This window comes from Brienomyrus brachyistius, chromosome 7 (assembly GCF_023856365.1).
Source record: "Brienomyrus brachyistius isolate T26 chromosome 7, BBRACH_0.4, whole genome shotgun sequence".
Classification (NCBI taxonomy): Eukaryota; Metazoa; Chordata; class Actinopteri; order Osteoglossiformes; family Mormyridae; genus Brienomyrus; species Brienomyrus brachyistius.
In genome coordinates this window covers 1,315,830-1,342,853 of record NC_064539.1, presented here as the reverse complement: position 1 = coordinate 1,342,853, position 27,024 = coordinate 1,315,830, and the positions used below count along the sequence as shown (strand labels likewise).

At 43.9% G+C, this 27,024-nt stretch overlaps 1 protein-coding gene across 9 annotated transcripts in view; it reads right to left on the bottom strand.

The window, feature by feature from the left end:
- The window catches only part of psd3l (pleckstrin and Sec7 domain containing 3, like), a 118,656-nt gene that overhangs the window by 56,877 nt on the left and 34,755 nt on the right, over positions 1-27,024 (bottom strand). For 6 of the 9 annotated variants that reach the window (XM_049021278.1, XM_049021277.1, XM_049021282.1 and 3 more), the window contains 4 exons: positions 5,965-6,156; positions 3,446-3,526; positions 1,729-1,841; positions 276-334 (listed from right to left, as the gene is read on the bottom strand). In XM_049021278.1, coding sequence (XP_048877235.1) covers positions 276-334; positions 1,729-1,841; positions 3,446-3,526; positions 5,965-6,156 — 445 coding nt within the window. Of the gene's footprint in view, positions 1-275; positions 335-1,728; positions 1,842-3,445; positions 3,527-5,964; positions 6,157-14,672; positions 14,977-26,809; positions 26,962-27,024 lie in introns of those variants that run through there. The other 3 variants (XM_049021284.1, XM_049021286.1, XM_049021285.1) reach the window with 3 other exon arrangements.

Sequence of the window (27,024 nt, the reverse complement as noted above, 5' to 3'; positions counted from 1 at the left end):
GTTTAAATCAAATGTTAAATCAATTGTCATACCAAACTAGGTTTCCAAAATAGATTTCCCATATTCCATCCTTACATAGCCGAAAAGTTCAATTGTACACAAAATTCGGTTTATAAAATTGACCTTTCCGAAACAGTCAATGTTTGCAGAGAAGTCCCGATATTTGCAGATGCTCAAAGAGTGCATAAAGCTCTGAGGTGACATGGAAGAGGAAGTGAAAAGTTAGGGTTACCTACACAGCAGTGAAAAAACATGAAGTTCACAAAGATACTTACATGGCCATGAAGGTCAGTATTCAGCAGCATTAAAGCGCAGGTAAGGCAATGGACCCCATCTGTCAGAGATTAATATCATAACCCAGTTACTGATCATCCAAAACATCCTTAAGATACTCATACATTAAAGAAGAAATAAGAATCATCATCACAGATTAAAGTTAATTACTGTAAAAGGTTGTCAGAGGTGGACTTTTCCAAAAATGAAATGTCATGGCAGATGAAACAACCGCTGAATTAAGGCTTTCAAACACAGCGTTGAAATGCGTAAATGAACTCTGCAAGAATTTATGTTCAAGATGCATCAAAACAGGCATTCAGATGAGTTGAAAAGTTAATGAAATGTTTCTTTATTGGAAAAATGTATGAATAATGACTAATCTAATCTAATAACCAATGCATCACCTCAGAGAATGTATTAAAAACCAAGTCATGGCTAAATAGTTGATCAATAGTAACTTGGATTCAGAAATCCAACCATGGAGTTGAAGTATTATGGTGCTGGTGCCCATATGCACACATGGCAGGATTCTCCCATTTAAGACTAATAAGATAAATCAAAGGCTTGCAGCATGCATGAGGAACATGCTTAGTGCTGTGTAAATGCAGTGATGTGCATCATTTGTTTAGCAATAATAAAGGAAGTGTAACAAGGGATAGAGGCCCGTATGCGGATTCGAATCTAAATCTCCACACAGATTCAAAGTGAAACATTACTTCCATGGCAACTGTCTTAGCAACGAGACAGTTTTAGCTTTTACCCATTTACTGGTCAGACGGACTTGTTGTTACTAAGACTGTTGCCATGGAGAGATATGGCACTCAGTGCAAAGCACAGCCAGCCCGTGTTACAGCCAAGACAAGAAAAAAAATGCAGTAACAAAATGCAAGACCATATTGCCTCTTTGTAATGGACTTGCATGTTTCACAAGATAACTGAAGCTTGATGTTAATGGATCTGTGTGGTTCCATTTCATGTAACTACCAGAATAAAGGCTGAAGGGTTCTTTATACAACCTAAGCACCTAATCTGTCTTCCACGCCTCAAACACTATGTAGTAAACGGTGCTACTCTCAGCTGAAGATATTTATTCTACAGCTGGCCTAGTACACAATTCAGCATGCCTACTCATGAGTAGTGTGTGTGTGTGTGTGTGTGTGTGTGTGTGTGTGTGTGTGTGCGTGCGTGCGTGCGTGCGTGCGTGTGTGTGTACGGCTGGGAGCAAAGCTGGATCGCCAGGCAAGGCCACAGCACACCATCCCACACACCAAAGAACTCCCTGATGACTGCTAGGGAACAAATGACAAAACGCCATCGCTGTCTGCAGGGACACGGTAAGGGGCGGACGCAGGAAAGGAACATGCTCTGTGTGAAACGCTACAGATCTGGTGCCAGATGCAGGTTCACGGGGACACCACGCGACCAAGGCGGCGGCGGCGGTGGACTGGATACCTTGCGATGAGATGGTGGTGGGATTACACTGATAGTACCTATTGGAGAAGTGGATCAAAACACGCTCTCTCTCCTGGGTTTCACCCATTAGTGCAAAAGCTTTCAAGAAGGATCTGGAAGGTAAAGCAAACATCAGTGTTAAAGAGAATCCTGGCTTTGCGGGTGGGTGTAAAATGAGAGCACCACCGGGATTGGGCAAAATGCCATGGCACGGGTGCAAAATGAGAGAGGAACTGGGATCGGATGGATCATCATCCAAAAGACTTGCTTCCCCCTTGGGCCACTGCTTCCTCATGCGACCTGTGCTCCACACACAAGGACTAACACAATCCTTTTGCCCCCATCCATCCATCCACTTTGGCATACCCCTTACCTGAATAGGGGTCATGGGAGAATGGCACAATGCCCCTTAGACAGATACCCAGTCTACCACCAGGACTGAGAATTTGAACATGTATCTGAAATGACTTCATGATTCGTATCATTTAAGAATGCCTGGCTTTTTGTTCCGTTCCAGATACTCCCTGCCTGAAACACCCACACACATCGTTTCTTGCTTTCTCCCTGGGTTCCTGTTCCTTATAATGACCTTGAAGAGAATTACGACAGAATATGAAAAAGGAAAAAAAAAAGAAAAACCCCAAGCACCAACACGCTCTCTGAAAGGAACGTAACTCACTTCCAGAATGGCGCATTATTAACCGCTGGCTGTAACAATGACATTTCAGGCCTCTATGGCCTTTCGGAACCGAGAAGCAAACAGAGAAGCCTCCCGTTTTTGAGAGTATGGAGTTGGCATAGGTTTCCTCCCACAGTCCCAAGACATGAGGTTTAGGTTTATTTTCTACAAAAATATGTTTGTGTATCTGTGTGTGGCCCGTATTTCCTGGGAGAAGCTCAGGTTTCACCTCATTCCCACAATGGCTAAGTGGCTGGGAAAACAGCCAGACCGGTGCATGGACTGAAGGGTGTTATTTACATAGTCTTAAAAATTCGGTTACTCAGACACCCAAATTGTGGCCTGTCGGGATAATATTTTGGAAGGAAGCTTCATACGGGCAATGTAATGCAAAACAATTCAAACAAATTAGCAAATGCAATTAAATATGGTCAGTGTGCATATTTTCTATCAAGAGTGCTCCCCCATCAGACCAGGACAGCACAGAATCAGCTGCTGTACAACACCCCAACAAGTCGTTTGGGGACATGCACCCTGACCCTAATAGCACACCCCAAACAGAGAGGCAACTGCGTTTGCGACAGCAAGCAGGCACAGCTGAAGCCCGCAGTAAGGGGCTTCCAGAGACACCCACGTAGCTTTTTTCAGAGTAACGGCTCCAAAGGAAGGCTGAGCGTGGTGACCTAGCGAGTTTTCAGGACCCGGGGACATGGACGTACAAATCAGACAGACATTGGGCCGGGTGCTCAAACACACACACAAGAAGGAAGGGCAGAGTTTCTATATGGACCATTCAGGAGATCCTTTCAACATCGTTCAGCATACCTGCATTGACGTTATATTTAGACAGACACACACACACACACATATATATACATACATTAATATACATATACACACACACACACACAGCTATATATATGAGAGAGACAGGTCATTTCCTTGGTAGAATCATCCAGTACAGTTGGCACAGTTCGGAAATGCGCAGATACTATTGTAAGCAGATACATCTCTCACGGGGGGTAGGGGATGCTGTACCTGAGAGATTGGTCCAAAGTCATCCCTGTAAATTCGAAAAAGGTGAGGTACTCTTCGGCGACCATCTTGCTGAACTCGTTGCTGCAGACACAGATCACACCTTGTTTAGATTCGGTGCTGCGTCCACGGGCTGCTAAGAATAAAATTATTTCAAAAAGACCCACCACCTGCCACTGGGTGAATCCTGGTTTGCTCATACATGGTTGGCTCTGTCCTTGGGGTCATGGGTCAACGTGCATGTTAAAAATCACGCCTTCTAGAGTACTCCAGAACGCCCACACATAACAAAAGGGCCATAACTTCTACCCATTTCTTCATTCATCATTGTTCTTTTTTTCATCTTAAAAATATCAGTTTCATACACACCCCCACACACGTTCACAGCTCCCATTCCAGCCCAACAAATCATGTTCAGCAAAGCAGATCTCTGTCTGGCCTCTACCTCGGCACCTCCATCTCACTAAAACGAGAGGTGTCTACGAAGGACGGACTGCGTCACGCGCCACTTGCAGCTCGCCAAGGCTGCCCCCCAGCACGTTGTTGAGTAATGAGGGCTTGTTTCCATTTAAAGAGCTGATCGATCAAATTGATTGGTTCAAGGAATCTGATGGGACAAAGGGAATGGCAATGTAATTGTAATACACAGATTTAGCAACGGGACTTTTTAAGTCAACAGATTTATGGCTGATTTCTGAGCTCGGATCATGCCCTTTGGTCTGCAAAGCCCGATGAGGTAACAGAACGCAAGAGCGAATTTAATTAACGTCCCATAAATTTCCCATTTACGAAGTACTTAAATGAGCTTAAATCCTTTCACGGTGCATAAAACACTGATATGATTAACTCCTGGTCCAGCCCGTTGGCTCCAGAATTCAATTCTTGAATTATTTCCGGAGCTGTCAGATTGGACGGGGTGAGCGGGGAGTCAGAAGGAGGACGTGAGGACAGCCTTCCACAAAACAGACATAATTGACATTGCCATAAAAGTTAATTAAAATTCTGTGTGGCGATATATTCTTGTAGTGCTTCTCATAATGCAGTAATAAAAACCACAGTGAAAATACCGAGGCCAGCAGGACAGAGTAAACTGAACAATACCAAATAATACCTGAATATGTTTATTTTATGAATTCTGCTTTTCGGTGTTCATGAAGGACTGTATATTCATCCCCCTCCCCAACGGAGATATCTAAACATAGAAAACAGTGGGATGTAGCCACGGTGCAGTTAGCTTCTAGTCTGGCAGGGGGGGTGGGGGGGGTGGAACCTGTTATTAATTTCAGCGCGTTATTCTGCACACAGGACTGCAATCAAGGCTGACTCGGTGGTGATTCTCCATTTGAGGACATGCTTTGGCTTTTGCCGGAGTCCACAAAGAGGTGGGAGGGATCAGGAATAATATTAGAGGAGTGCATTTTGCTTCCCAGTGTGTGAGGGTTTGGTGGGAGGTGAAAGATTTTGAGGGGGGGGGCAGAGGAGACTAGAAATGAGGAAAGGCCATCAAGGAACCAAGATAACAACAGTGACAAAAAAGCTCACGGTCAAACGTTCTACAGTGAGATCTGTACATTGCTGGTTTGGACCTTCTTCTGCAAGAATACAAGGGGCTTTTTGTTTCTGCTCTAAAAGAACAAAATAACACAGCCACAACAAAAAAATAACTACACAAAAGACATAATAAAAAAAGCCAATCACGGCATGGAGCAGTTATGCTCTTCAGAGTACACTGCATAGCGCAATTATGCAAGAAATATGAAATCATACATATTTCACTACAGTTCACATCCTCCTTCTGCTATGGAAGAGAGCAGAGAGGGAGGCTGGGTAATCATGCCATTTCCCTCCATGAAACATCCTGTGGTCACACATGTCGTTTCCTTAAAACCCGAAAGGTGAAATGCGGTTTGTTTTTCCACATAATAAAAGCACTAAAATAAACGTGAGCAAAGCAGTTCCACTTTGCTGTTCCGTAAGACACTGTGATCAACATCCATTTCTAAAGATGTCGTTTTTTGTTTGTAGGCTTCCAAAAGTTTGATATGTACATTCAATTTTCATTAAGATTTTTGGCCTCTAAGTTTTAACTTAAAATAAAAATTAGGTAGTACAACTATTATGCCCAGAACCCTCCGGAACAGAGCATTACAGACATCTTCTGCAAATTGTCTCTCTAATCGGGACTCTTCCATGTTCTTGGGACTGTAGACTTCCTTCTAACAGGAACGCAGAAGACGTACATCCACCCCCCCCCCATCCCCACAAATAGGGAGGGTTTGTCTTCTCTCTCACAGATCCTGGCCTGGGTGCATCTACTAAGCTTGCAAGCTGGGTGATGTGATAAAAACTGGAACCATCATCTATCCAATCATACACCCCCATCCCCCATCCATCCATCCACTCCACCTCCCCCCCATTCCAAGCCACCATATTGGTGTTTCGGAGGCCTCTGGTCTACTTTGTGAATCTACCAGGTAGAAAGAAGGAAACACCAGTGAGAACATCGGTAGTAAGGCTCTCACTTCTTGCCGAGATGCTTGGCCACATCAGAGCGCCGGAAGCCCTCCAGGTGGAAGAGGCGACGTGCTAGGCGTCGGGCCGCGTCCTGGTCTCCACGGCTGCCGTTGTGGAGGGTGTCGACACTGGCCCGCAGCCCCTCCGTGCTGCCCATGTCCGAATCCCAGTCCGCCAGCATGTCCTTCAGCCCCGCATCGCTGGGAAGGCCGAAGAGGCAGGGGAAACAAACAGAAACGCCATTTAACAAAGGCGAACAACCCAGCCAGTGACTATCCATTCTGAGAATTTTACAGCCTTATCGAATTTCCCAGCATCCTGCCTTCGGACACCTCAAAACTTTATATCTTAATACACAAGTCATATCTGGTGGTTGTAAAACCAAACTTCTTTCTGTACGACTTGACCATTTGAACAGTGAATCCTGATTTATTATTTTTTTTCCCCAACTCAGTTTGAACTGATGAAATCTATGATATCTGTAGAACGGGGTCATAACCAGACACCTAGCTGCCCTCATGGATGAGGTAACTGACGCTGTAATTGCGAGCGGATCTGCATTATCTTAATTTCGCAACCACAGGGGGATGGCGGCCGTTGATGTGCGGTATTTTCGATGAGCGCTTCGCCAATGCTGACAGGAGGGCCGCTATGCAAAGGGGCTGCTTTGGCAGGAACCATGGATTACTCCTAGTGAAGTCATCCTCCCAGCTTTAAAGGGAAAACAACCCAATTCAGTTATTCCAAAAAATGAGATACAAGCTAAAACGACGGAAAGCCATTCGACAGCAGCCTGTTTGACATAGTGGGATAGAGGAACGGAAAAGCTTGCTGCTGCCTTCAAAGAGCTTAAAAATAAAATGCTTCGATTATATGATACATGTAACAAATTTCATCCCCAAGTACCTACGCTCAAACCAAAACGTTCCTATGGAACAAAAACAGAGAAGCTACATGAGGAGCAGTTAGCTTTCTTTGGTAATCTTGCTGTGGGACCACTTAACCCTGGTGACTTACTAAAATGGAAATCCATCATCTGGGGGGGGGGGGGTTGTTACTCTTGTGCAACACTAAGGTCAACTGTAAGGCGCCTTCACGCCATTCGGTGGGTCTAACACTGGCCAAGCGAGACAGAGCTAAAATTCCACTCAGATTCGCCAGGCATTAAAATGCTTGCGGTTGCTCCAACAGCTGGACTGACCACAAACATTTTGAGTCAGTCTTTTATTTTTTTTAAACTAACAGCAGCTTAAAATAAACTGTATAACTGGCTATAGCAAGCAGCAAACATCTGCAGTACTGTTAGTGGCATTAAACTTTCATTACTTAAATAAATAAATAAATAAATAAATAAATAAATAAATAAATAAAAAGAATTATCCCTAGAATGGGTAAAAAACGATTATCCTGTATGACTGCAAAATATGGGTTCATGTTTATTAATTGTATTTGTTTCATAACAATAATTCTGTTGCATAATAATTCTTCTACTAGGAAAAGGCTGCAGCTGGACCGAACTGATCGTCGGCCTCTTAGTTAGAACTGTGCAACTCAAAACGAGGGCAATGAATTACATTTTCATTGAGCCCACCCAGAGTGAAAACGGGGGGAATGCTCAACAGTTTACTAAACAGTGCAATATGGACGGAACCCGTCTCACCGCTTAGAATATTGTCTGTCTGCCCGACTTCTGATAGTTTCATAAACGTGCCCAAAATCTCGCCCTCACTCCCAGCAGCGACAACGCACGGCGAAAAAGCCCGAGACGGACCCGCGCTCTCTCTTTGCGTAACGAGGCACGTGCTGAGCGGTCTTTGTCATTTCCCCCCCGCTCCATCACACGGCCGACATGATTATTAGCGCCATATTTTACACGCCAACACGCACACATGGGGAAAGCAAGCCGAGTGACGCGCAGCGTCTGGTGCGAGGGAGCACTGGGCACCATCCCTACCAGCCTCGGGAGGAGGGGCAGAGGGCGAGCAGCACCTTCACGGAGGGCAATCGCACACGTCGCACGGAAATAAGCCCACATGCACTAACGTGAGGAGCCGGGAAACCAGCTGAAAATGTTCTGGCAGCGTGACGCGCGCTAGTTTCACAAACGAATGGGAAGCAGCACAAATCAAAGCGTGGCGGCTTTGTAAACACAAGGAGCCGTAATGCCACATGCATCCTCTGAAATAACAGAAACCTATTTTAATGCTGCCAGCGTCTCGTTATTAAAACAACTAGCAGAGACATATCTGTCAGCCTGTAGTTGGGGCAACTTAGTGACTGCAAAAGTTTGTGCTATAGTGCCACCTGTTGATTGTCCATATAAACAACATATACCAGGAATTGAGGCCCATCGTGTAAAGCCTTGTTTTCTGCATAATTTTCCTTACAGCTTAGAAAAATCCATTAAGAAACATCTAGATCAATAACTATAATTATATGCATAATATTTTTGAAACTCTTGGTTTATCAGAAATGGAATGCAAAATGCATTACATAAGCATAGCATAACCACAACATGCTAATCATATTTGATAAATTGTCTAGCTAATTAATATTTGCTATGGTTATAGACAGTAGGAAAAAAACCTATATATTAATTTATGGTACCCAACAGAAGAGATATACAGGGGTACAAACAGACCACGAAAAAAGGGGTTAATTCGGCTGACTGAGTGAGGAGACAGTGAGTCAGTTTGTACATTATAATGTCTGCTGTGGGTGCATTAAAAAAAAAAAAAAAAAAAAAAAAAAAAGTATCTTCCACTAAACATATTTTCAACCCTGAAGCAGCAGAAATCCGATAAAGGTTATCACAGGTTCAGACGTGGAGATTTCTTAACTTTACTTTTTCCACAGGGACATTCTTCCACATAGAGCAGCAACGTCGTTAAAGTGCAGACAAACAAACATGTAGCGCAAACACAATCCAAAGTTATGTATTGTTAGTGCTGCAGTATATGAGATCGTATACTAACCTTACTACCTGTAAAAGACAATAACCAGGAGTAATATTACTCAGGACTTGAGTAGTTTTAACAATTTAAGGGGGCTGTTCGCCTAACCCCTCCCATTAAACTGGCACGTCCCAGGGATGAAAACTGGGAATGTTTTCCCTGGTCTTTAGCTGTGACATTTTTCTTCTTGTTTTTGCACATAAAATGCAGATTCATGCCAGCATCCCTTCACTTCAATCAGACGTTTCTGGCACAAACAACCAGGCTACATACAGAGGCAGTATTCATCTACCAAGGTTCCAATACACAATTTTTACTGATAATTTCTGACAGGGATCATTTCAAATGGCACTCAGATGTATGCATGTATAATTATGGATGGACTACGTACTGAGGAAGACTCTTCTAAAGGGAAACCCATTCTTTAGGTTAAAAGGGAAGGCAGGCTCTGATAGACAGCCAAAATATGAGGTCACACTTCTAAGGAAGAACAGGGAAGCTGATAAGCAAGATTTATTCATTGACATGAACCATATGCAATTTAAAATGCTGAACCGAGTCAGAATATTTCTGCTGTACATTCATGCCATGAGTAATGCACTGGAGGATTAACTTACAAAACAAGATTTAATTTATAAGGCATCAATATTAGTTGCTATATCTATTATCATTGTTTATATAAAGGACCTACAGTGACAAGATCATTTCATTAATTTCACAAGCAGCCATTCCGAAAGAAGATGTTTAATCCCCTTAAAATCACAGGAAATTCTTAAATTTTGGTAAGCTGAAATATGACAACTTTATAACCTGGAGGGGGAGGGGAAGGTGGATGTATTACAGAACATGTATAACTGAAATATACTACAATGCAATTGTCAAATTTTACAAGTTAAAGGAAAAGCCATGTACAGGAAATTGTTACCATCTCGAGTCATCTGGCATGAAACAGACCCCAAATTGTTTTCCAATATATATATTGCATACACACAAATGTAACACTCTTTCTTAAACATGAATGCATTTCATACATTATTGCTAATTATCACCTATCTTACAGGCACTGCAGGACAGGCAACCTGACGGTGAATAAGATAAAAAAAAAAAGGTTTCTTTCTGAAAGCCGTAGCACCCTGGATAAGATATCAGTATAACGCAATGCCCCACACACAGAGGAACAAAAATGCAAAATGTATTTACATACATATAACGATTATATATATATATATATAGATAAGCCCTAGGATTCACAACAACCTTCCCCACTGTAAGGTTCAACTCCAAAAATCCATGACCAAATAAGCATAACCATATCAAACAGAAAGTAGCAAATGAAAGTTTACTGGTTCTCTCAGTTCATACGTCCATGGAAAGTTACCAGGTTTAAGCCCCCTGGGGTGGGCAGCGTGTTAGACAGGAGGGGATGCTGCACAAACACAGTGTGGATCCAAACCATCAGTCGTATGGGGTGATGAATGAAGAGGCAGCAACAAGAGCTGGTAACCAAATATCACAGCTCAAGCTAAAGATCTTACGACCAGGACAGGCCCAGTCTCTCAACCTAAATATGCTACATCAGGTGCTATGAAGGACTGACATGAAGAGTTGCACCCCAAAAAGATAAACCTTTATGTGAGGGCTTAGCAGGTTGGGCTACTGTGCCTGTGATCGGAAGGTCGCTGGTTCAAATCCCAGGGTCAGCAGGGTAATTTTACTCAAGACCCTGAATCCCCAACTGCTCTATTGTCTAACCTTACATTCTCAATAGTATGGCAGGTTGGATAATATCTGCCAAGGAATCTAACATTAAGAACACTAATAATAAAAAGGCTCAAAAGATGCAAGTAAGTGAGGAAGGGAACAGACTTCACAAGGCTCTAGAGAGGATCGATTAAGATGCTGCCTCGCCTAAGCAAAGACTGACTTATGGACCAAAGACCACCAACTTCTCTGCTAACACTGAGTCCCATTGTCTGCTGACGGGGTCAGGGTCCCTCCACTATGTAAGCACCTCCTGTGGACTCGTCAGTCATTTGGAGGTGGCTTACAGAGGTGACACTCCTAGTCTGAGCGTGTGAGTTCCTCTTCAGCACCACGTGACCCACTGGGTCTCAGTGAGAGGGTTGGCTTGGAAAGAAGATTCAGGAAAGTCACACCTTGCCTCTGTTGCATCCGACATCCGACCAGGCGGAATAAGTGAGGTGAACGGTTAGGCCCGGCTGGCACGGAGCCGCAAATTCCTATAACGGGGGTGAGGGGGTGCGATTTAGCAAGCGTGCACAGCACTGATGGTGTGAAGAGTAGGTCCAGTTCTCATAACAAAGCCAGAGGATTGAGGGCCATAGGGTCCTTTAAGAACACGAACAGCAGGGGGGGGAGCAGGACAAGCAACACCAATTTATACCCTTGACCCTAGACGTGTTTCTCATGCAAAATGCATTTTTTTGGAATACAGGCACAGCTAAATGGCCTCTCTATTAAAATATGTATTTCTTTGTTAAGATGACACACTGTAGTGATTGGAACATTAGTGTATCCATCAAGCCATCCAACACGGAGCGCAAACACAATGTACCGAAATGAATTACTCCACAAGTTTCTGCTCCCATTTTATTAAAAATATATATAGATTAATTTCATACATGGCATTAAGGCAGCAACAAACTCGAATTTGAAAAAAAAAATCCTATCAAACTTTCCAGTTAAAAAAAAAAAAAAAAAAAAAAACAATCACTGCCTGTAAGTCATGGTTTAGTGGCAGCACATGAACACTCTTTGATGAAACAAGGTGAAAGAAAAACACACAGTGCCTGTGATTCAGCATCTCGCTGACCTTGGTAAGCTCATAGGCACTTCCACAATGTCCTTGCCGTTACCTGCCAAAACGCAACAGTTTGTTTAGCTGCACAGTTGAGATGCGCCAACAACTAAAGCATTCAATATATACTCATTCAACAAAATGACTCGGGGGAGGGGGGATTGAGGCTAAAAACTAGTTAAAATCCCACTTGTATAAAATCTGACTTACGTAAGGGTTTGTGGAACGGATTAGTTACGCCAGTCGAGCACTGCATGTATAGCTCCATAATGAACTTGCGAGGTCGACCCGAGGTCCTCCTCTGTTGGTCCCATGATACACCAGTCTTACAGTCTTACCATGACCAAGTATCAGATAAACAGCCATCAAAAATGGATTGACAGATTGTGCTCTGAATGTATAGATCAATTTTTGAAGCCCCGTGATTGGCTGGCATCCCTTTCCTGGTCTAACCTGTCATGATGCTATACGGGTTACAAGGACACATACCAGGCTTCCCATGACCTCATATCAGATAACCATGGAAAATGAACTGCCGGATATGGTTTTCTAATAAAAACCTATAATTCATTCAAATTGATAACAGGCACTACCTCCAATATAGACTTGATTAAAGCAGATTCTTTCTTGCAATCATATTTTAATTTGCTTTTATAGATTTATTACACGACGCCCATTACTTTACCGTTATGGAAGACTGAATGGGAATGAAAACAGGTCTCATGAGAAAGGTCACACACCGGAAAAGACTCGCTTCCTACAGCAAACCCGAGTCACATACACAGGCTGTGTGCAGTGCAAGTCAGGCACGTACGTTACGGTAATCAGGGACGCCGTTTCAGTGGGTCACAAAATACCGTCAAAGAATTACTTTGAAAGTGTTTTTCTCCGACCCAGTAGGATAAGCGGTTTGGAAAATGGATGGATGGATGTAAACACCTGGACCAAAGGACTGATTTGTCCTTTCTAGCTTAACACCTCGTATCACAGCCCATACTATCTCCTTAACGACATCCTTCTCAACTCATGGGAACTGGGAGGGAGCAAAAACATGGACTTCTGGGGGTCCCGAAGGACTGGACTGAGAAACAGAGCCTTTAGGGCAAGGCTACTCAAGTCACGATCCTCAAGGTCTGAGTCCCACTGATTTTCCGGCCTTCCTTTACCTGCGAGTCAGGTGTGAAGCCTCTCGCCAATCACTACCAGAAATCATTAAACTAACTACCTGGGAGAACTGAAAGCAAGACCTGGACTTGGAATTAAAGTCTAGATTTGAAGAGCCCTGCTGTAAGGAATGACTTTCAACTGGAAGAATTATGGTTCTGAAAGTTGTGTTGGCCGGGATTGCCTGTTAGGTTCCAGACAGTTTAACTCAATTTTCATTATTTCCCTCTTCACTTCCCATTGGGTGAAAACTGGCAGTATTTGGAAGGACAGTGGAAGTCCTGGCCACCATGACCATTACCTCAGAAAAGAAAACAGGACCTCAACGACACTCCATCTGCAAATTACGAGTATTTAGTCTGATCAATAAAAATGTCTTTCCATTTCAACCAGGGAGAACAGGGATTGCTAGGTCAGCTTTTAACTGCTTTAGTGAGGTCAGTCTAAGATAGCAAGTCACGTGGTTTCAGCTGTTGGACAGTCTGCAGACCTTTAGATTTGGCTAGCTGGAAACCTACCCATTCATCGATCTTCCATAACCGCTAGTGCAGAGTGAGCCTGAAGCCTATTCCAGGACGCACAGGCTGAGAACACCCTGGACGGGTCACCAAAGTTTCATAGGGCATACACACCATCAAAAACTGAGCAAAACAGAGGAAGTAGTTCATATAACGTGGTCACAACCCACACATAAGTGGGGAGTATATGCAAACTGCTGCCAATGCAACCAAAGGGTCAAATTCCTTTAAAGACAGGGATCACAGCCTGCTCATTTCAAACAACAAACGTGACGCAAACAACATTCCGTTATAAATATACTGAAATATATATCTGGTTTGTAGTAGAAGGGTCATCGTTTCAATACATATCTATATATATATGGTGCTTTGCAATTTGTTATGGAAAATAATTAAAAAATATATTTCAGAGGACAGGAATTCAACAATAAAGAAGCGATTATCTGACAGCGAAACTGGACAGTAACATAACCGCTAAAAAACATATAAACTTCCCTGGAAATGTTTTTGAAAATATCCACTACTCATAAACAACATTCTAAGCCACATGTTTATCCCAAATGAATGCGTGTAAAAATAAAAGCCGGAGTGAAGCGTTTATCTAACCAAGGACTCGAACAGAAAGTAACTTGGGAGAACAAGAAAGGGGAAAAAAGGTTTTACTGAGAGTTATAAGCAGTGACATTTGCTATAAGCGATGTCTTTTCTGTGTTTTTCCTTGAAGGCATGATCATGATGATGACGCCAAACAGCTGTTTTGGTATAAATCACGTCTACGGTCCTCCTTTCGTTTTCCAATACTATATAACATATATTTAAAATAATAATAATAATTACCGTAGCCTATTTTTGTTGATGCGCCGAATGACCAAATGAACCTGAAACTCATCGGGAACTTGGAAAGTGCTCGTATCCAGAACAAACCAACATGATGCTGAGAAGCAACAACAAGCGGGAAACGACAAAAAAAACAGCTTAGATATGCAACCAGAATTTATGGCGCTTTATAACGCGAAACCCAGTGAAACCCGTATCTGATATACACATTTTACCATGCAATCGTTAGAAATACTAGAAGACGTTACTGGCAGCAACTTTTTTAAAAGTATGTATGTCAGGCGAAATATTAAAGTTTATGATTAGTTACAAACATTCGCTACTTTTCCCTGTCCGGCTGCATAGCGAAGTATATAATATACATACTGGCAACTGCATATAAAGAAAGCTGTCTAGAAACCCAATGAAAGGGAGTGCTGTTTCACCTGGTGCCCGGAATTTGAAGCCGTGGCTACTGACATGCAAGCTCACCGGGCGTTTGCAGCGCGTCTCCCGGCAGTTTGGTGAGTGTTACCGGGAAGTGCATCCCCGCCACTATCCGGCAGCAGCTTAAAACGCACGGCGGTATCGGAGCTCCATCGTATTCACCGTGGGAGGGAGGGCAGTTTGGAGAGGAGGTGGGGAGAAAGACTAAGGCGTTTGCCACGGAGAATCTCAGCTTATCTCCGGCTCGGCGTCAAAAAGTTCAGCCGTTTCCCACAAGCCACCGCAGCGCAGGAACAAAGCGTGGACCGCCGAAACATCAAAAGGGAAACTTGAAACATCCTGCCTTTCACCCGGACCGCGGCGCCTGACAACTTCCCCTTTTTTTTTTTACAAAATAAAGATCACCAGAAACCACCAGCTCACAGTGACATTAAAAATAAAAACGCCCATCTCCGGGAAGAGAATCGAGGAAGTGCAGAAAGCGGCGGCGGCAACGGCGGCAGCGGCGGCCCCCGCCTTGCTTTTCACAAATGATGTGGATCTCTGCAAAGGGACATGCATGCAAAGTGTAATCTTCAGGACTAAAGTAGCAAAATTCCTGCTTAATACTGCATTGCTGTGGTCTGTCAGCAGCAGCAGCAACAACAACAAAAACCTCTGACTGAAGGGGTGCAATTAAACATGGACAGTATATTTTCCATAAACAGAGAAATGCATCCCACAGATATAATGTTCAGAGGGTAATATAGGGTACGTGAACCTTCCATTAAATAAATAGCTGCCAGGTCCGTGGCCTTAATTTCAGTAGTGTTGTGTTTGCATCCTATCCCGTGACTTTCCTCCTTTCCCCCTTATAACAAGGAAACTCTATGTAAAAATATTGCAAATGTAACATTAGCCTGCTGCCTGGTGAAACAGCAGTAAGCAAGGACAATCAGCAAGCCAGCGGCTGGGGAGGAACAAACTATGCAATTCTATATTTGTTCTTGTTTCTTTTCATAAAACCACCAGCTAATGGAGGAACAGTTACGGAACACATCTGTAAATTCACAGTGATGCAGTCGATTGCAAGATAGCTGGAAACCTAGAACACAGAGTGGTGCCTATCCAGTCGTCCAGGACAGTCTTTACTGTGCAAAAATTAAATGGGTAGCTAAAGTTTGCGTTGTTTGTAGGTAGGTAAAACTATTGATTAGTTGAAAATCGAGTAAAGAAAACAGAATAACCACAAAACGTTATTGAACTTTGTTATCCCCCATCAGAACTATGATATTTTTCATATTTCCATGTCTGCCTTTGACCTAAAGCATTCTGGGATGCCAAAGGATAAACACCACGAATAAAGTGGTGGAGAGTTACAGGCTGTGAAGAGGTTAATGAAGAGCAGCAGTATTTTAAAATGTGATTTTATACTTTTTACTAGTTTACTCCAATGAGAAATATTTTCAAGAAACAGACACCCATATATACCGCATGACCCTGTATTGGAGAAGCAGTTGGAATCCCACATACATGCTACATATGTAAAGACACACAGTGACAGAAATGGCAAAAAAAAGCACTTATTGTGTTCTGTCTAAAAATACTACACGATGCAACACCTTCACTTGTACTGTTTCTGAGATATTTCCCAGAATTGCAAGGCAACCAAGTTTCTCTCATGCCCGGCTCGTCCGATCCTCGTGTGTGCCACGCCCCCTGATTATCCACGTGTGCTTCCCCAATCATGCCCAGCTGTATCCTGATATTTCACCCTGTCCTTTGTCTATATCAGTCCACGTCTTGCCCTGTCCGATGTCCGTCATTGATGTTAGTGTCGTTGCGATATCCTGGTCTTCCCGTGGCCGTCTCGCCCCTAATAAATCCCCAGTTTTCCCCGCCTTTTGCCTGCCTGCTTCGTTCTACCCTGCCTACTTCCTGCCAGCCTGCCCGTCCTCACCCGCGAAACCTGACAGTTTCAATGTACTAGTACAAAATGTTAGAGTGTCATATAAAGCTAAACAACTAAAAAATGTTACATATGTTGCTAAATCCCCGCAGCTAACTTTTCGGCATATTATATCCATTCCAAGAAACAGCAGCAAACCCGCTTAGGGCTGTCTGATACAGCAGCAAACCCTTTCGTATCAACATGAGTTATCCACTACTTGTATTCTACTTGTAGCCAATCCAAACAAATCCAAGCAGTAGCCTGAATAAACAAACACATGAGTTTTGTAGTTAGCATGTTTTGCTTTTTTTGATAATAATTACATATTAAAATCGAATAGTGGGATTCAGTGAAGACCACAAGCTAATCAAAAGTGTTGGGCATCTAGGACCAGAAGCTACAAATCCAGACCAAGATTTTGTTTCTACCAACTGCTAGAGCATAAAGAGTTACAGTAGTGGAGTACTCCATGGTTGGCAGAAACAAGGTCTTGGTCTGGATTTGTAGCTTCTGGACCTGAAATGCCCAACACTGCTAATCAACCAATAAAAGTGTTGGCCCAACCAGACAGTGCATAATTGCTGCTGTAATACAGAGGAAATCAGTTGGTAACAGACAATTTTTTACCCCCCAGTAGATCTTGTTGAATTCCATTACACAGTTTCGAGCCATCCACGTTTTGCATTCTCTTAATCGGTGTTTCCCAATCCGGTTCTTGGGGACCCCCAGCCAGTTTATGTTTTTGCTCCCTCTAGGCTCCTTGCCAGGAACTGGGAGGCAGCAAAAACATGCACTGCTGTGTGTCCCCGAGCACAAGATTTGGAAACACTGCTATAGATGCAATTTTTTACAAGGTCTAGTGTTAATTCAATTCAGTCACAGCTCAAGATTTCCAAAAATGTGGACGAAAAACCCGACCCAACCAATCTGACCATTTGACTGTAACACACGATGCTTAGTTGGACAATTTCCCATCTCGTTGGAGTGATTTTCAGTCCGCCCTCGGCCGCAGTGTTCGTGATAAGGGCTTCATTTGAGGACCCCTGTGTCTTGTCCACATCCCAGAAGCAGCAGCCACCGGTCAGCTGGAGCGCGCCAGCAGCAGTATAAACCACACTCGCTATTCTTGGAGACTGATAGGGTGTGTCCTCACAGCTGCATAAATATGACCTTCAGTTTCAGATTGAGCTGGAGAACCTTCTGGCAAAAAGGCTGCATGGTGTGACTGCTTCAAAATATCTGGGTATGTAGCCCAAAGATAATATCGATACTTTTAGGGACTGGCTTTAAAATGTATTCACTTTAGAGTAAATACAGTTCAGTATGGTTCCTCTACCAACTGGTACTTATTGTGAGCTAATAGCACAGAATAGTGATAGTTGTTAATCCCTGTGAATAAATTCTCTTTTTCTGCTTTGCCCCATCTTATTGTCCATGCAGCTGATGGTTTTCTTGTGAGGGTGACACTGTAGGTGCAACCCCCTTGTGGTGCCCAAGGAGCTGGGGATTAAGCATTGTGTTCAAGGGCCTATGGACAGATGAATATTCTGCCAAGGCCAGGGCTTGAACCAGCAACCTTCTGATCACAGGGAGAGAAGCTCAGCTTGCTGAGCCACACACTGCCCCCCTAATATCATGTCCCACCCCTAATAATTTAATACGCTGTTAGAGCAATGCAGACATTACAGCAATATGCATTATAATACATGAGTAAATATCTACAGAATGTGTCACACCCAGGTTTGAAACACTAGTCGCAAGGAACACACACAATGGGCAATTTAGAGACATCGTATCACTTAACCATATGTCTTTAGACTGTGGCCGGAAACCAGTACAACACAGGGAAAGTATGCAAACTCCATACACACAGAATGGAGGCGGGATTAAAACACTAACCCTGCTGGTATGAGCCATCATGTCATGCCCAGTTATTTCAACATTATTATTTATTTATTTAGTAGATTTACAATAAGAAACCAGGGTCAGCTTGCAATTATGGTAAAAGGTATTGCCCAGTGGCATAATGATCATGATTTGAACCAAAAACCCTCCAATCACAGGCAGAGAATCCTAATCCACAGAGCCCCCCAACTATCGCTTTACAAGTAGCCTGTACACATTCATTTACGCCAGTCACTGGAAGATTCATAAGCGCTAGACACCTTTTATAACAGAGTTTTACAATTTCAATGCAATTTCATATAAGTAACTGTAACTGAACCTGAACCCCCTGAGATACAAGACCAATCACTTAAGAAATTATCCACTCTGATGATCATTAAAGGAATGATTTGCATTTATGTTCTATAAGGCAGGAGAAACTTGAAGACCTAATCAGAAAAGAGAAGAAGATCTCTCACTAAGGGTCAATCGATACCCTAAGCTTCGGCTCCTCTCCCTTAATCTAAGTACCACTAATGTCATCTCCAGCGCTCTTATGCATAACTCAACGTCTACAATATTGATTTTCTTCTTTGGTGACAGGAATCAAAGTAAGGACTCCCGCCACTGTATTACTACCGAGAATCACACTTTGTTGCAAAACAAGCCATTTTGGAAGACTCTTTTTGTATTAAAAAATGTGCAATGAAACTTTCTTGCTTTCTAAAAACCACATGTAAGCACGGTTAACAATCAACCACATCTTAATTACAGAGGCACCAAAAAATGCTTCAAAATAATTGTACGTGGGAAATATGCACTGGCACCAATGAAAAAGAGCCTGTGGTTTGGAACCACGAGCAAGAAGAGGCAGTCCAGCACGATAGGGAAGGTATCCAAGGAACAGATGTAGTTACGCAAAATATTTGAACAACGCTGATAGAATAGAGAAGTGTAATGATCAGTGCAGGAGTATGGGCCTGGATTCCTGGGCACATTCAGGGGGCCCAGCACTTTACAGGGGTCCTTCAATACATGAAGCAGACATAAAACTGGGCAGATTCACTGTCTGTTCCTTATCTAAAAAAATGTAGAAAATATGCAATTTATCCCGTAATTTTGTACACAAATCATCTGGGGGGGGTTTCCATATTTCTTCAGATTCAGACTGCCAACCCAAGTGGGGGGGCTCAGAATTTCTATCTGAGCCCTGGTTAATGTTGGACATTAATAAAATGTCCAAAATAAATTAACTAAAAAAAACTAATACTGTCTGCCGGATATTATGGCAGATTCCCCAAAAGCAGGCTACAGGGGGTAATTCTTTGCTAATGAGTTGATTTCAATGGTTCCAATCTAGAAGTGGTCCATGTATTCGTAAATCTGCTCTGCCATTAAGATTGCAGGTCTTGGATCAAAATTAATTCAGGTCCAGCTTCACACAGGTAAATGTATTTATTTGTGTTCGATAACAAAACCATTGGGAGCTGACAGCTGCCCTGCAAAGACCAACCTCACCCTCAGAGAACTTAGTTTTTTAGAAAACATCTCTTCCAGTTCCACAAACGCTTCTATTTGGACCTTTCATTCAGACTTTATACAGCACAATATATAAAAGTTTGAGAGATTACAGCACAACCCCAGACACTGTCAACAACGTCTGTCAACGGTGTGAGAAACTGAGCCTTTCTGGAGGATGAAGGGTCATATTGTTATTACGCAGGTGTGGTTACACTAGTACAACAAACCTGAATAGCAGCTACCGCTGATGCACATACAGAACATTCTCAAGAGTAAAGAAATGCAATAATGTACCGGAATACAAATACAACACTGTATTCAGAATCCAAGAAAAGTAGGAGTCAGGATATTGAATTTAGATGCTATGTATCGCAGGCTGCATTGCAACTGAGATAATGCAAAGTGCAAGACTGCAAATGATGAAGGACTGGACAAAATGAGTAATACTGTACAACAGAGTACTCAATGAGAACAAAGTACGAGAAAGAGTATGGGGCAAAGAATATACTATGAACAAAGTACAGTGCTGAGAAGATATTAGAGCACTGCCATTAACTGGTGAATCAATGGAGATGCTGTACATAAAACCAGGATAATACACAGAGGTGGAGATTTCAGGTCCAGAGAGTGCAAATCCAGACTAAGATTTTGTTTCAACCAACCAGTTGAGTATAAACAGTCACAGTCTGGTTGGTTGAAACAAAATCTTGGTCTGGATTTGTATTCTCTGGACCTAAAATCTCCACCTCTGATAATACAGTAGTATTAGGATGATGATACACAGGGCAAGTTTTTGAGCAATGTTGTTCAGTCACTTTTCCATTGATACTGGGCAACAAATTATTTGAAAAATCGTGATTGGCAATCGGCAACTTTACGCGATCATCCATATCGTAATGAGTTGCGCTTTTTCTCATCTGATTGGCGGTTGCCCGGCAACATTGCTCAAAAGTTGCCCTGTGTGTTTTCACCTTTACAATGCACTGTAGGGCAGTTGAGAAAATTATTTGCAGGGGGGTGAATGGTTGCTTGCCTCTATCTTTCAGGAGACCACAACTGAGTCCACAACTAGGTCGAGTTAGGTCTGTGACCATGACAATGGCCCTCTGGAGACACTGATCATTGGCGATGCCCTTGATGTGTGGCACTTGTAGGCCAATAATCTATCTAGCTAATTTAACGACTTAACGACACGGCTCTCTGATTGCCAGCAGAGTGACCGCTGATGCTATGCAGTAGGTCAGAACACTCTCAGTAGTGCATCAGGAAAAATTTACCAGTTGGGGGAAGTGAACTCTCGTTAACCTCCTTAGGAAATACAGGTGGTGCTGTGCTTTTTCAGTAAGAGAGGAGGAACTGATAGGCCATGTGAAGTCCTAGGGGATGTAAGCACCAAGGAACTTGAAGCTGAACACTTTCTCAATAGTATCACCATTTGCGTGGCCAAGGAGGTATCTCCCGTATCTGGATCTCCTAAACTCTGCAATGAGTTATTTTGTTTTCTTGGTGTTCATGGGCAGCATCAGCCGGGCAGTTTGTGCATCTCTTCTCTGTATGCTGACTCATCGCTGTAGGAGAACAGCAGTGTCATCGGCAAACTCGGTGACAGGGTTGGAGGCAGAAGTGGGACGGCAGGCATGGGTGAAAGGTGTACAGAGCAGTGAGCTGAGCACACAGCCCAGTGGGGTGGAGTTGGACTGGGTGCCCAGTCTGACAGCTTGGGGTCTGGTGATGAGACAATCCCGCATTTGGTTACGGGGTGGTGTGTTGACATCCAGAAGTTTCGGGCGACCACCTTGGCACTGAATGCTGAGCTGAAATTGATAAGCAGCAGCCTGACATAGGTCTTATGATGTGGGGTGAGATGGCGTGAAGAGCAAATGAGATCGCGTCTTCAGTTGATCAGCTTACCCTGTAAGCAAAGTGATGTTTGTCAAGGGTGCGGTTGGGGGTGTTGGCTTTGATGTGGGTTAGGGCCAGTATTTCAAAGCACTCCAACATTATGGGAGTCAGTATAACAGGACTGCAGTTGTTTAGACTTCCAGCTGCTAAAGACTCGGGCGCAGCCTGGGATTGGTTGTACATGCTGGTGAAGATCAGCACATGCTTCTTGCACACGCCCCAATGCACTGTCCAGTCTGGGAGATTTGCTAACATTAATTCTGCCCAGGGTTGGCTCAACATCACACTGCCAGAACTTCATAGTCTGCAGATGGCAGAGTAGCTCTTTGTTCTGTCTTTTGAATCGTGCATAAAAAGTGTTAAGCTCATTGTGGAAAGAGGTGTTACCAGAGGCAGGGCAGATGTTACAATGTTGTTTTGGACTGGTCCTCAATCTGACCATTGTAGTTGTGTGTGGCCTCTCTGATGCCCCTCTTTAGTTCAGTTCAGACATTTCTCTGTCATCAGTCATTAAGTTACAGTAATTCTATGCATCCTGAGAGCCAATATTTTATTCCCAAATTATTCATATTGATAAATTTAATTACCTCTGCATCATTTTCTAGTATGATTCAAAACATACAGCATAAATGAAAAATGGAGAAGGTCTGTTATTCTCTACATCGCCCAGGAGACATAACAAGCCACTGATTAGGTCACACTGCAGAGTAGGGAATTCTGATTAGTTACAACATGGAGAAAACGGTTGCAGTGCGAAAGCGTGAAAGCAGCAGCAGCAGCAGCAGCAGCGCTCCACGCGCAACTTCCTCCTGAGTGCCGTTCCCCCTTCAGCTTCCCAGTGCCACCACTGCTGCCTGAGTTACATTCACGCGCAAACGTAGCCATAGACTGAATGACTGACTGAATGGCAGGGGTGGTTCTAGGGAGCCCCCCCCCCCCCCAAATGCGTGTTACTTGGGTCTGAAAAAAAGGTATCATTATTATTTAGATTTATATATGTGGGCTAAAATTTCGTGCGCTGGGAATAGGCGAAACACAAACATAAGCACATTTTCCTGACAGACTCTTAACGAGCATAGCAGAGTTGCTTCAGTTGGTGAAAATTGAAGTTAACCACAGAAAAAAAATAATCAAGCTTGTGGAAGCAAAACAAGAAATCAGAGTGAGTTACACATTTTACATTTGTAAAAACTATTAAATATAACTGCAAAGCATTGCACAAATAATGTATTGATTTTCAATTTTGTCCTTTTAATTCTTAATGGTGTGTAGTGTAAGTAATATTAGGAGGATATTAAGGTTAAATGCATCTGGTCCCCTTAACAGAACTGGCCTTACCAACCTCCCCCCAGATAGATAGATAGATAGATAGATAGATAGATAGATAGATAAAATAGCGTAAATGATACAGGAAAGAGAGACCACATTCCAACACGCAGGATCTCCTGTAGTCTCCCGCTACAGTCAAGAAACCCTGACCATTGTCCAACAGTCTCTGTGACTCAGACCAGCGGGCGTGTGCCGGGAAAGGCCGCCCAGCATAATGTTCCCAGCGGCGCTTTCCGGTATCTTTGGCCCTGGATCCGGAGTGGTACCCGGTTTACCGGCTTGCCTCCTGAATCACCGCGCCGCTTGTTAATGACTCAAAAGATGTAAGGGTTTATTTCCCCCTTTAGTTCGTTTAAACGTAATAAAAGATAAACTGAACTTTCCATTTCGAGTCTTATTATAAATGCGGGCGACCCCGTTAAATTAAAGCGTTAAATTCCCTACCCTCTTTCAATAAGTTAAGACGAAATCTACAAAACGGATAAAACAATTAAATTATGTTAACGGAAATACAACTTACTTCGCGTGAAATGACTGCATGTAAGCATCAATGCATTGTTCCCTTTTTTATTCAACAGTTTTTGTGCAGTGAAAACAGCCCCACCTCGAAATTAAATGTAGAAGGAGTCATTCCGCTAAATCTGCGTGCAATTTCAGCGCGTACTTTCATAACCTCTCATTTGCCGTGCTAGGCTGCGCGGAGACCCCCGTGTTTATCCCTGGCCGGTCTTTTCGTGCCTCATTATAGACGCACAATTCACAATTCCCTGCCAGTCTCCCCTCACACTAAACAAACAAGTTTTTCACATCCCAAAACAATTTGTATAAAACCGCTGTCACGTCCCGAAAGCACGCAGTTGCATTGTTTCCATGTTTATACGCTGATGCATAATAACATAGTATCTCGTAATGGGTAGTCATTAAACATCAGTTCTTTCTGATGGACGTTTCTCTCTATGTGTGCTTCCAATTAGGTTTAAAGTCTATAATAAATCGACAACAGATAAACGTCTTAAAGTGTAACGTGGAGGGGGATATTAGCCGATCATAATAAGAATCTGGGCCGCCATTGAGGTGGAGCGTTTGAGAACCCCACGCCTATGACTGGTCGGCTTCTTCCCGTCCACGGAATCAGTCATCTCGGGGTGATGCCGGATATTCTCCCTCGGAGAATCTCATTGAAAGCAGCTGCCGCCCTGGCCGCTATCCACAATGCCTGCGGACTACTGCCCCCTGCTGCCAAAAACGGCGAACTACACGCAATTCGTAGCTGCACAAGGGAATTTTACCAAAAATGTCACAGGCAGCACTGACAGGTGTTTTACCTTTAATATTTCAGTTATTTGCTAACCATGAAAAACTTGATCATTCCTGAAAGTATAAACTACCAGCTAGAACCATATCATACTCCAGCTTTCTGGTTTTGAAAGGCATCAGCATATACAGAGTCTGGCTGTGTTTTACACTTGTGAGACAGGGGCATCTCAGATGCATGACGGCCAGAACGGGCTGCTGAGTCATTCTGCTGCCACTCAGAGGCGCGCGGCGCTGCCGGGGGTCCAGGACAGAGGAAGCAACAGCTTTCAGGACACATCACGGGGCCCGGCAGGAGGCACAGGTCACATGACCTGCATGCAGCAGCCGCCGCGGGAGATGGAGGGACATAAAGCGCCCTTGTCCCTTATTTATCACACACAAACCCGACATGTGGACAGGCCACAAGCAAAGAGCACAAGGCTGATTTGTGTTTTTCACAACAGTTTACAAAAAGCATGCAAGCACAAATATGTCTGTCTTTGTGCATTTTACAATAAACTTGAACCTATGTTTTCATTGAAACATGTGTGAGTTACCTATACGACAAAACTAAATAAGACCACAGGCAGAGGGGGACCATTCTACTGGTATCAGCATCAGACACACAAACAATTACAGAACATACCTGAATAAAATGTACCAAAAAAAAAACACCAATCAAAACCATTTTAAAGTGTTATTGATTCAGGCCACACAACAATGCAGAGGAGAAATGACTCAAGGCAAAAGGCAAGAGGATCAGTATGTAGCTCCTCTGTGTCACTGATGATGGTAATAATGTGTCTTGGTGGCAGCTGGTAGGGGAGCAAAGACATCGCTGGCACGCAAAAACAGGCACACCCCCACACGTTTAAAGCTTACTAGTGAAGCAGTAATTTGATGTCAGATATTTGATCTCATTATTTCATTTTAGTTACCTGCATTTTCATGCATGTTTCAGGCTAACCACGCGCCCGTTTCACAGACAGCATTCACACCATCTGTGTGATGATGTGCACTGCCCCCCGCCCCCCCCCAGGACAGGGTGAGAAAGGGGGCCACCGGCAAAGAGCTTCACACCCTGCGGGGCACTCAAGTTTCCTGATGTGACATCGACGAGTCAGGAGACGAGTCTCTCCGACAATACAACCCACTTTAATTGTTAAAGAGCCTTAAAATCTGTTTTTATTATGTAATTACAGCACTTTTTATATACTTGAGTATATAAAAATAAAAATATAAACTATATCATTAAAGGCATCACACTCATCATCACTCGCATACACCCATCTTCTATAACTGCCTACATCCTATGTATATATACAAACACAAACCCATACATGACAATTTACTCATTTAATAGACACTTCTAATCCAAAGTGATGTACATTTTGAGAAATCAGGGTCATACTGTCCCTGGAGTAACTAGGGGTTTAGGACCTTGATTAAGGGTCCAGTGGTGACCATCTGATCACAGGCACAGCATTCTAACCCGCTGAGATACACAAAACTCCCCTGCAATTATAACTGCTTTCATGTGATTCAGGGTGAGCCTGGAGTCTATCGCAGGAATCGCAAGGCACAAGCCTGGGGACATGCTGGATGGGACAAGCATACCTCCAAGTACTTTCTAACATACAGGCTTTTAAAAGAAGGAACGGCAACAGGAAAGCTGGACGCTGACGCCGCTGGCCCTTTAAGGCAGCAAGACCTTCCGCGAGGTTTCTCCCATGTTAATGAGGCGCTGAATCGCAGCATGCGCTCGGGGGGGCGTGCGGGCCTCTGATCGATGGCCCTTCTGACAGCTGGCCCCTCCCACGTCCGCCCACTGGCTCACAGGGGAGCGGCAGTGCGGAGACTAAGCGGGATAACGGCACCCGCCTCCTCTGGATGGGGCCGTTGGTGGCCGCGATTAGCCAGCTCGACCCATCGCCGTGTCTCTCTGACGCCTGCCTGCTTGTTAAAGCTTCCTGTAGACAGAAGGACAGCCCACTTCTCAGGAAGGATGGGGGGAGAGCGGTTGAACACCCCGGCGAGGCGGACAGCTCTCTCTCACCGCCCCCACTCCATCAGAGACACTGGAGCAAGGGGACGGGTGTCTGGAAAGGCGCACCACGGACCAGACGGAGAGGGAGAGAGGCCAGCCTGCCTCTGCTCTGCCCCCCCCCACCCTCCCCCACCCCATCAGCCTCACAAGCGAGCACCGGGCTGCCATCGTCACGGCGACAGAGCGAGCGTGTCATGCGGAAGCAAAGAAGGAAGGTCGAGACTTACGGAGCAGAGGGATGCTCAGCGTCGGACGGGCCGGTGGCATGAGAGAAGCAGCCAGATACGAAGGAACCCATGGGAGCCTGCGGGAAAGTCGTTAGCGGCACACTGGCGCTGCCCCTAAGCCATGTGACCGGCCCCTCGGCAACTGGAATGACCTACATGGAGACAGAGCAGCGGCCGTCTCCCAGGCGGCCCAGGACACAGGTACCCTCGTTTCT